This window comes from Quercus suber, unplaced genomic scaffold, assembly GCF_002906115.3.
Source record: "Quercus suber isolate HL8 unplaced genomic scaffold, Cork oak 2.0 scaffold_315, whole genome shotgun sequence".
Lineage (NCBI taxonomy): Eukaryota > Viridiplantae > Streptophyta > Magnoliopsida > Fagales > Fagaceae > Quercus > Quercus suber.
Window position 1 is genome coordinate 755645 of NW_027069770.1, and position 12123 is coordinate 767767.

General features: G+C 41.4%; 1 protein-coding gene across 1 annotated transcript; it reads left to right on the forward strand.

The window, feature by feature from the left end:
- The first annotated feature begins 724 nt into the window (after positions 1–724).
- LOC112033496 (probably inactive leucine-rich repeat receptor-like protein kinase At5g48380) lies at positions 725–3917 on the forward strand. Its single transcript, XM_024066272.2, is given in 3 exon segments — positions 725–1199; positions 1202–1803; positions 2411–3917. Coding segments are annotated over 3 exon segments (1968 nt in total). The 5' UTR covers positions 725–949; the 3' UTR covers positions 3527–3917.
- Positions 3918–12123: the final 8206 nt, after the last annotated feature.

A 12123-nucleotide genomic window follows, 5' to 3' on the forward strand; every position in this document is an offset into this window, starting at 1 on the left:
CGGCCATTGATTGTTACACTATACACGCACAGGCACACACTATTCCACCCACTATACCGTCTCTTTTACTTTTAATCTACCAATTATTATTATTATTATAAGTTATCACACCAATTGATAATTTAATGTATGTCATATCAACCTATTTGTATTATAGTCATATTAATTTATTGATAATTTGATGTATATGATATAAAGTGGTCAAAGGATAAAAAAAAAAGTTGTAATAACTAGGTTTTATTTTTATATATTTAAATTAAATTTTAATCTTTAATTACAAATGTTTGAAGAACTCAAATACGAAAACTTAAATAGTAATTTTGCATCTCAAAAAGTAAGAAAAATAAATTTTAAATAAAATTTTAAATAAAAAAAAAATTCAATAAATATTATTTAATTAATATTTAAATATAAAAGGGACTTTACTTAAAATTTTCGCCTTAGGCCATCAACAACCCCCAAAATTGTTGAGCCGGCTCTGGTCTATTTCGCATATTTGCTTGGTCATTTTTAAGCATTCAGACGATTATTGGATAATATCATAGAAGTTTAGTTTAAATGACTAATATGACTGAGAATTGTTTATTGATTTCGTTTTCAATGAGCTGAAGGGGCATTAACTTCGACTTACATATTCTGGCCATTCTTTACGGTTGCATGACTTGGAAAATAGAATCAGTAATTTCTTTTTGTTTTTTTGACTTCTGACTCAGCAATTACGTTTTGTACGTTCCTCCAAAAAACTTGGCTCAGTCCTCCAAAACGAAAATGCTCAAATTTCAGCCATTTCTTCCAAACCAAATTTTTGAGAATTAAACAATTAACACGTGTTATCAATTTTCCAGTTTGAAATTTCTTGAAAATGATTGTTTCGATATTTCTCTATAACTAGTTACGTACAATGCTTTCTACCTCTGAGTAATCTAGTTTACTAAACACTCACAAGCAAATGGCTCATAGTGCCAAACTCGTCGTTGCTCTACTTCACATATTTGCTTGGTCATTTCTGGACACTCTTGAAATAAGCAATGGCACAGAGACTGATATCTTCTGCTTGAGGTCGATTAAAGAGTCACTAGAAGACCCTTACAACTACTTCAAATCATGGGATTTCAACAACAACACAGAAGGTTTCATATGTAAATTTGTTGGGGTCGACTACTGGCAATCTGACGAAAGCAAGGTACTAAATATCCGGCTGTCGAAATGGGGCTAAAGGGCCACTTTCCACGGGAAATCAAGAACTGCACATCGATAACTGGTCTGGACTTGTCAGGTAATGAGCTCTCAGGCACCATACCATCTGACATATCTATGTTGCTCGAGTTCGTGACCTCCCTTGATCTCTCATCCAACAATTTTGCTGGTGAAATCCCTAAGAGCATAGTGAATTGCACCTATCTAAATTTCCTTCGACTTGACAACAATCAGCTAACAGGATTTATCCCTCCAGAAATTAACCAGCTTCAGAGACTCAGAAATTTTAGTGTTGCTAACAATCTCTTATCAGGGCCGGTGCCTGTGTTTTCCGGTCATACCATTCCTGCAGAGAGCTATGCAAATAATCTGGGACTTTGTGGGGCTCCGTTGGAACCTTGCAAACCTTCTCCTAAGAAGTTTATTGTTCTATGCAAAGAAGGATTTTTGGTAGGCTGGATTGTCGCTATGGTCACGGTGGTAGTTGTCATGTTTCGTAATACGCCAATATTGCTTGTGAAGAAGGCAATAACCAAGAAGAACAAGAAATTAATGAAAGCAGGAACCCGATGGTGTTCCACTGATGAAAGAAGCAAGAACATGATGGTAATCTCTTAGAGCCTGTTTGTTTCCATCTTCACGTTTTTTTTTTTTTTTTTGTCCAATACATGATTGCAATAGACTATTTTCAAAAGAAAAAATGACAAATATATTTGTCTCCTAATTACAATCCAAAACAATGTTAAAAATATCAAAGAAGCCCTCTTACACTATCACAGAGAAAGCTTTACTTGCATATTCTAGATCCTTTCAATTCAACATTAATTACTTTCTTCTTCTCGCCGTTTGAAAAATTATGTTAAGAGAGCCCCTCTCACATTCGGGTGCCATAGATATTTAGGGAAGAACCAAATACGAGAGGGGTGCCTCATGAGATGAGATTTATTACTTGTTTAATACTTGCAAATAATGTTCCTCTCACATGGGCATAGACCCTGCAAGAATGGGACGCATCTGTATGTGAGAGGTGTATTGTATGCAACTGTTATACAATATACCACCTCCATGAAATGATCTCCAATGAGATACTTTCTCCTCAATTTGTCATGAGTATACTGTTCATACAACCACTTAAAAGAAACAACTGTGTTAAATTTGTTATATAAATTCTGATTAGCACTAATGCAAAAATTGCAAATGATTTGATCCACAGATGTCTCAGATGGAGAGAATGGTTACTAGAATGAGCTTTATAGAAATTAGTGAGGCGACTGGCTATTTCAACACAAACAATGTCATTGGAATGGGAAAGATTGGGATGATGTACAAGGCAGTGATTCCAAATTGCTGGTCTCTTGCAGTTAAGAGGTTAAATAATTGTCAATCATATGAGACACAATTCCTATCTGAGCTATCAGCTCTAGGTATATTGAGACATGATAACTTGGTTCCCCTCTTGGGATATTGCAGTGAACAGAATGAGAAAATTCTAGTGTACAAATATATATTGCATGGCAACCTTTATGATTGGCTACATGTAGGAGAAGGAGAACTCAAGGATAAGATCTTGGAATGGCCTTTAAGGACTAAAATTGCGATTGGGATAGCAAGAGGCCTAGCATGGCTTCACCATAAGTATGACTTCCGAGTGGTTCATCTCAACTTGGGTTCAAACTCTATCTTATTAGATACGAATTTTGAGCCCAAGATATCAAATTTTTGGGGGGCAAAAATATCAAGTTCTGGAGGGTTAATGTTCATGAATTCAAATGTCATCGACACAAGAAATAGGTCTTTTGTAGACAGTGGGGTATGGGTGTTGGGTTTTGTTAAAAGGGATGTCTATGACTTTGGAATTTTGCTTCTTGAGCTAATTACAAGAAAGGAACCCACTAAAATTAATAGTTCTTCATATGGTTTTAATGGGAGTTTGTTTGATTGGATAACTCACATTTTGAGCAATTCATCTGATATTTATAGTGTTATTGATAATTCTCTGATTGGCAGAAGATTCGATGGTGAAATCTTTGAGTTACTAAGAATTGCATGTACCTGTCTTAACCCCTTCCCTAGTCAAAGGCCAACAATGCTTGAAGTGTACAATACAATAAGTACATTTGGGGAGAGAGATGGCATCACAAATGGCTCTGAGACATTGATGCAACCTGAAATTGCTATTGCAAGCAGCTCAATTGACATCTATACAAGAAGTACTTTTGGGGAGAGATATGGCATCAAAAATGACTCTGAGATATTGATGCAATCTGAAATTGCTATTGCAAGTAGCTCAAATGAAATTGTTGAGCTAGAAATTGCAGAGACCAATTGAAGCATGATATAAAAAGTGTAGCTTTCACATTTCGATATATTTGTAACATATTTGCTGTCCCAAACGTTATTTGGGTTACGTTTTCTAATTGTAATATTTTTTCTGCCCTTCACTGTCTTTTTGTTATATTTATCCCATGAAATAAGAATTAAAAAAAAAATAAGGATTCTAGAGGTTTTGGAGGCTTGGAGCCACTGCAGTGGGAAGGGGAAACCGGACATTTGTTGAGGTTACAAAGAGAGACTAGTTGTATAAATGTTTTTCAAGTAGACTATCGTAATTGGTTCTTCCAGTGAATTTTTTATGCAATTGGATACTGGAGTGGTTTTTCTTTGAAAGAATTCTTCATTGGTTTTCCATTTTCCAAAACGTTGTGCTTGGTTATTGTTTATTGCTTTGTGCACCGTGTACAGCTTCTTTTTTTTTTTTTTTTTTTTTTTAAATTTATCTTCTAGTGTATGGAATTCCTAATTTATCTTCTAGGTACAAAAGAAAACAATTGGTGGAGACATATCGTCCACCCAAATTGCACGAAACCAACCGTCCTTTCAGTGTATGCATTCACGCAATTATTGGACAAGCTCATAGAAATTTCGTTTAAATGCATTAATTTGACAGCATTGTTTATTGACTTCGTGTTCCATGCTTTGGAGTCTCCACTAGCGTTCTTGAGGGTGCAATGACTTGGAAAATTAGACTCAGCAACCACTTTTGGAAAATTACTTAATCTAGTAGTTTTGACTTGGCTTCAATTTATATATATTCTTTGAAGCTCCAAGAATTAATGAAAGTGATCTATTTTCTAATCTGAAATTTCCTGGAAAGGATTTTGTTTCAACATGTCTCTTTCTAAGTGGTTATACGTACGGCTCTTTGCGCCTGCGTTTTCTTGCTAAACATGGACGAAGGGACGGACCTAAGCGGCCCCGGGCCAAAGAAAAAAAGGAAAAAAAAAAAATTTGGATCCTTCCAGCCCAAAAAAAAAAAAATTTATTGGTTATATATATATATTTTTTTTTTTCTTTTCTTTTCTTTTTAGAATTGTGCTTCCCTCTTTCGAAAACTTAGACCCATTCCCTTTTAATTAGCCTAACCTAATTAGCAACTACTCGACTCAAAAATCTTAACAAAAACAAAACTTTAAAATAAAAATTGTGAATTGCAAATTGCAGTCTTTAAGTTTGAGGGGAGGGTATTTGGATTTTACACTTTGAAGTTTTAAATTTTGGATTTTACCCCCTAAAGTTTGAAAATGTTTGGATTTTACGTACCAAAATTCTGAAACTTTAGGGGTGTAAAATTCAAACACTCCCAAACTTTAGGGAATAAAATCCAATCACTCTTGAAATATAGGGGGTAAAATCCAAATTCTAAAATATTAAGGTGTAAAATTTAAACACCCCCAAACATTATGGTGTAAAATCCAAATTTTAAATCTTTAATGTAAAAAATCCAGTTAAATGCAAAATTATAAATTATTGACCTTAAGGGTTGTCCCAAAACAAGTGAGACCTTATTTTGGACTTTTGAGCAAAAAGTTATTAAGGAAACAAAAATTACTATAAACGGCAAAATCACAGTTTTCGAATCCTAAATGAAGGAATTCGCCATTTTAAGGGGGTACCTCGTGCCAAAGTGGTAACTATTGCTTAGAGGGCCGTTTCGCTTCAACCGGCCAAATTTCATGCGATTCCGACTTCGAGACCCATGATTTCTGCTAGTGTTTTTTTTGCCTTGCACGATGATTTCAAGTGCACATGGGAGTCCAGGACGGCCATTGCGGTTTGTTCTACATCATGAATTTTGACAAATCCACGATTAGGATTGCGTTTTCTTTTTATATATTTCATGCTTGCAAAATTTTCACAAAATGAAAGATTAATAGTTATGTCATCAATCAAATATTTAAATTTTAAGATTTTACAATTTAAAATTATTCGTAATTAAAAATAAGTTTATAAATCAAATAGTAAATAACATCTAATTCACATGAAATTTGACATGCGAGTTAAGAATATTTTCAAGATATGTAATTATGTTAATTTTTTTAGTGGGAATTATAGTCATTGGCTACAAACTAGTTTATGGCTCAACTTTGTCTTGAAATATATTGCGAGCCATCTGTTTTTAGTTTAGCCTATGTCCAATTCTAAAATTTAAATTTGACATCTACAGCAGCTTGGCCCAACACACGACTGCTCTACAGAAAAACAAAGCAAATCTAGACGTGGTCCTTTCCAGGAATGTGGCCAACACTGCTCTGTTACATAATTACTTAGTTTAACAACTTAATCAGTTTTTCTTAAAATCAATCATGGCGTATAAATTACTTTCATTATAAAAAAAATCTGAAAGTAGAAACTATAGCAAGGATTGTGGCCTACATTGACTCCGCGATTGACAATTTGAAAAATAAAAAGTTGGGGTAACATAACAAAAAGGTTGCAGTTTTTCTTGGCCAAAAGAAAACGAAAAACAGGCATGTTCTTCTTGGAAAATGCAAGGAACTACCCTTTTCTTATTCTTGTTTTATGCCCAAGATTAACATACTGGACTTGTGTTACAGATTTGGCCTTACATCTTTTAGCACCGATTAGCCATACTTTCATTCCTGTTATCATATCATCCAAATGAGTTGTTTTTCGTATGTACACACTTTGATGCTTCTACAAGCAAAAGATGTTACAATCTAATTCTTTTTGGGTGTAATTTCATGTCCTTTGCATCTTATTTCATGTCAATAGTCATGCTGCTAAAATCTCTAACCCAAATGGTTCTTCATGCAAGAGCTTTGGTTTTGCTCCACATTCTTGTGTGGTCATTGCCAGGTACGTTTAGCCTGAGTTCTGGTAGTTTTTGAGTGATATCTCTTGCTTCAAATCTGAAAGGGAGAAAATACGCGCTAGGATGCCTAGAGTGAGTGTACGGGCTAACTATGGTCCGCGAACTAAAGAATAGACGAGCCCGTTATTTACACAAGGCCTTAAGTAGACGGACCTGATGTGGACAGAGGCAATAAAGGTGGGCTGGTTGGCCATGAGCCTGTTGGGCCCCTTAGTGGGAACACTTTGGCCCAATTTCGTAAAGCCCAAAGAAGAGTCCTTGCGCAACTTGGACTTTAGAATTCTCATGTATTGGTGAAGATCTTCCCTATAAGGAGAAGATCTGTCCACCACGTTTCGGACTCTAAAAAAAGAAGACTTCTACAAGGAAAAGACTTGGATACCAAGTCTAAGAGGAGAAACTTTCGACTACTATAAAAGCCCCAATACTCTCACCAATAGAGGTACGCATTATTTACTCTCTCTAGCACTCTAGAGTTATGAATACTTTCTGACTTAACCTTCGGAGGGTATTTGGCCGGCACCACACCGGTGCCCTTTGACAGGTTTTCTTCTTTGTATTGTGTAGGTTTACGTTCGAGCGTGAAGGCATCGTGTGACTTACTGGTGAATTTCTCAGCTTCATCAGTTGGCACTGTTTGTGGGAAAACGTGAGAAGAAAGTAGTCAGACGTTGCTTCATCCCTGAGACAAAAGGGTTTCATGGTGCTCACTCGCTCGATGGCAACAACCAACGACATCCAAGGAGAGGAACTACCCACAACCGCACTCGAAAGACAGGTTCGGACTCTCACTGCAGCTGTGGAGCGCCTCACCAAACAAAATCATGGCCTAGAAGAACAGTTGCGTCAAAGAAACACAGCACCCAACAACTGGAGGGAGGATCAGGAAGGTACCAGCGCCATGCAAAGAGACCGAGAAGGGCCTGAAGGGAGCAACGCCCCAAGCAGGCCAGAACGACAGAACACGAGCCTTCCATCCCTTATGGATGCAACTCCTCCGCCTATGTTCGCGGAGATGCAGGTGATGAAAGAACAGATGGAGGTCATGATGAACGCCCTAAAGGGACGAGTGTCCAGCGACCTGGACGACCTAGTGAACCGGACTGACTCTCCATTCACTGGCCCCGTCAATTCTTTTCCCCTACCACACAAGTTTCGGATGCCACAGATAGAGAGTTATGATGAGGTCAAGGATCCCCTAGACCACCTAGAGACGTTCAAGACCTTGATGCATCTACAAGGGGTACCGGACGAAATCATCTGTAGGGCCTTCCCAACCACACTGAAGGGTCCCACAAGAATTTGGTTCAGTCGGCTGACGCCGAACTCCATCAGCACTTTCAAAGAATTGAGTGCTCAGTTCACCTTGCACTTTATAGGGGGACACAGGTACAAGAAATCCACGGCATGCTTAATGAGCATCAGACAGAGAGAGGACGAGACATTAAGATCCTATATAACCCGCTTCAATAAGGAAGCGCTCTCGATCGATGAAGCCGACGACAAAATACAGGTGACGGCTTTCACGAACGAGTTGCGAAAGGGCAAGTTTTTTTTTTCCCTATACAAAAACGACCCCAAAACCATGTCAGAGGTACTCTACAAGACCACCAAGTACATGAACGTGGAAGACGCGCTACTAGCAAGGGAGGAAAAGCCCAGAAAGAGGGAGCGGCAGGCGGACATGCGTCAGGATCAAGGGCAGAAAAGACCAAGGACAGGAGACAGAAGGGACAAAAGGCGCCCTAAGCCCCTGGGAGGAAGGTTCACAAGTTTCACCCCTCTAAACACCCTGATTGACCAAGTTTTGATGCAAATCAAAGACGAGGAAACGCTGACGTTCCCGGGGAAACTAAAGAGCGACCCAAGAAAACGGCCGCAAGACAAATATTTTCGTTTCCACCGAGATCACGGCCACGACACAGCCAATTGCTACAACCTGAAGCAGCAGATTGAAGCCCTCATTAGACAAGGGAAGTTACAGAAATTCGTCAACAAAGAGAGAGAGGATCCCAATCGTCGAAAGCTGGCCCCCCGACGGGATAACGAGCGTTCTAGACCCCCCATCAGAGACATAAGGATGATCGTGGGAGGGACCGCGGCTACTGGTTCTTCCAAAAAAGCTCGAAAAATGTACCTCAGATCGGTCCTGAACATCCATCTAATAGGCTCTACGCCTAATACCGCACGGGTGGAAAGCCCTATCATCGGATTCACTGAAGAAGACGCAAGGAGACTCCATCATCCACATGACGACACGCTGGTTGTCAGCATACGCGTGGGGAACTACAACGTCCACCGAGTACTAATCGACAACGGCAGCTCAGCAGACATTCTATACTATCCAGCATTCCAGCAAATGGGGATAGACAAAGCACGATTGATACCGACGAGTGCTCCACTTGTCGGTTTTGGAGGGACAAGGGTATTCCCAATAGGCTCCATCACACTCCCGGTAACAATGGGCGATTACCCGCAAGAACTCACTAGGAATGTAATGTTCCTCGTGGCGGACTATTCATCTACTTACAATGGTATTCTCGGACGACCCACACTAAACTCGTGGAAAGCAGCAACATCAACATACCACATGATGATCAAGTTCCCAACGAACTATGGGATCGGGGAATTGCGAGGGAATCAGGTAACGGCCCGAGAATGCTACATTGCCATGCTAGAAATGGAAGATCATCATCAGACAATGTGCGTAGAAGAGTAGCGGACAGTCGCAGAACCGGTCGAAGAGTTGGAGGAGATAACGCTCGACGAATCAAAACCAGAGTGGACGACTAGAATAGGAACATTGGCCTGCCAGCCGGTGCGCCAGGCCCTCACAACATTCCTCAGGAGGAACCAAGACATTTTCGCATGGAACCACGAAGACAAGCCCGGGATCGATCCCTCTGTCATTGTGCACAAGCTGAACGTGAACCCCTCAACCCCACCCGTCCGGCAGAAAAAGCGAGTGTTCGCTCACGAACGGGACAGAGCAATAGCGCAAGACGTCAGAAAACTACTCGAGGCGGGTTTCATTAGGGAAGTATATTACCCGGAGTGGTTGGCGAACGTGGTTATGGTTAAGAAGGCTAGCGGGAAGTGGCGAATGTGTGTCGACTTCACGAACCTTAACAAATCGTGCCCAAAGGACAACTACCCCCTCCCGCAGATAGATGCGCTGGTCGACTCCACGGCCAGACACCAGCTCCTAAGTTTTATGGATGCCTTCTCAGGCTATAATCAGATCAAGATGGAGGAATCTGATCAGGAGAAAATGTCCTTCGTCACCAGCCAAGGACTCTTTTACTATAAGGTGATGCCATTCGGACTCAAGAACGCTGGGGCAACGTACCAAAGGTTAATGGACAAAATGTTCACACACTAGATAGGGAGGAATGTACAGGTCTACGTCGACGACATGCTGGTCAAGAGCCTACACGAAAAAGATCACCTAAGCGAGCTTCAGGAGACATTCGATACCCTACGATCATACAACATGAAACTAAATCCGGGTAAGTGCGTATTCGGAGTAACGGCGGGAAAATTCTTGAGTTTTATGGTGTCCCAAAGAGGAATAGAGGTCAACCCAGAGAAGATACGGGCCATCATGAAGCTGGAACCACCAAGGACAGTAAGGGACGTGCAGAGCTTAAATGGCAAAATTTCTGCTTTGAACAGGTTCGTCTCAAAAGCAACGGACAAGTGTCTACCGTTCTTCCGCGTCCTAAGGAAATCATTCGAGTGGACGGATGAGTGCCAGAAGGCATTTGAAGATCTGAAGAAATACCTCGCCTCGCCACCCTTGCTCAGCCCGTCCAAGCCAGGAGAAGACCTCTACTTATACCTAGCAGTTTTGCAGGTGGCAGTAAGCGCGGCCCTAGTAAGAGAAGAGGAAGGAACTCAGCGACCCGTCTATTTCATAAGCAGGGGGTTTCGGGGGGCTGAAGAGAGGTACCCCCACATGGAAAAGCTCGCCTTCGCACTGGTAACCGCAGCCCGAAAACTCAAACCATACTTTTAAGCCCACAGCATCATCGTCCTAACAAATTAACCCCTAAAAAGGGCAATGGGCAGCCCTGAAGCCGCTGGACAAATGGCCCTGTGGGCGATAGAGCTGAGCGAATTTGACATACATTACCGACCGTGAACCGCAATAAAGGGCCAAGCAATGGCGGACTTCATCGCCGAATACACGCAAACAAAGCAGAAGGAGCCACAAGCCCTCAGACTATGGAACATCCACACGGATGATCATCAAACAAGCAAGCTGGAGGTGCCGGGGTAGTAATTCAAACCCCTAACGGAGAGAAAATTAAGTGTATGATTCGGCTGGACTTCCCAACAACTAATAATGAGGCCGAGTATAAAGCATTGGTGGCAGGATTAGACCTGGCGAAAGCAGCAGGCGCCGAGGCCATGATTGTACATTGCGATTCATAGGTAATAGTCAATCAGATTAGCGGCGCCTATGAGTGTAGGGGGGAAACAATGAAGAAATACTTAGAAGAGGTTAGGAGACGGATCGACACCCTCCAGGTCACATTCGTCCAAATCCTAATGGAGGAGAACGAATGTGCTGACCGGCTTGCAAAAGCCGCCTCCACAGAGGTCATGATGGCCCTCGATCAGGTATTGTCGTTTATCCAGAATTCCTTAATCCTTAATAGTAGGGCAGAAGTGCAGGAAGTAAATCCTGAATACAATTGGACTACGCCGCTAACGGCCTACCTGAAGGAAGGTACGCTCTCAGACGACAGAGACGCCGCAAGAAAACTGAAAGTCCGAGCTTCGCGATTCATAATAATCAATGACGTCTTATACAAGAGGGGATTCTCACGACCATACCTAAGGTGTTTGGGCCACGAGGAAGCAGACTACATAATGAGAGAGGTCCATGAGGGTATCTGCGGAAACCATTCGAGGGCATTGTCTTTAGTACACAAACTGATCCGGGTAGGATACTTTTGGCCTACAATGTAGAAGGACGCACAAGCCTACGTCAAGACTTGCAACAAATGTCAAAGGTTCAGTAACCTAATTAGGCAACCGACCGAAGAGCTGACACCCATGACGGCCCCTTAGCCGTTCGCCCAATGAGGGCTAGACATCATGGGCCCTCTCCCGACGGCTGCACGACAGCTAAAATTTCTGGTGGTAGGGATCGACTATTTCACTAAGTGGGTGGAGGCGGAAGCTCTGGCGACTATCACAGAGAGAAACATCAGGAGTTTCGTATGGAGAAATATCGTATGCAGATTTGGGATACCAAGGGTACTCGTCTCCGATAACGGAAAACAGTTTGACAACAAAGCATTCCAAGATTTCTGCTCGGAATTAGGCATCAGAAATCACTACTCATCACCCGCACATCCGCAGGCCAATGGGCAAGTTGAAGTCACGAACCGATTCATGCTCAAAATCATTAAGACTCAGCTCGAGGGGGCAAAAGGCATCTAGCCCGATGAGTTACCAAGTATCTTATGGCATATCGTACAACGGCAAGAACACCTACTAGAGAAACACCATTCAGGCTAGCTTATGGGAGCGAGGCTGTCATTTCAGCAGAGATAGGGCTTGCAAGTTATCAAGTGGAAAACTACAATGACGACAAGAACGAAGGGGCTTTACGGCTACAGCTAGACCTAGTCGATGAAGTTCGGGCTACAGTAGAACAAAGGTTGGCCCGATACCAGAACCTCATGGCAAAATACTAAAACTCCAAAGTCAGACACAGAGACTTTCAGATTGGGGACCTT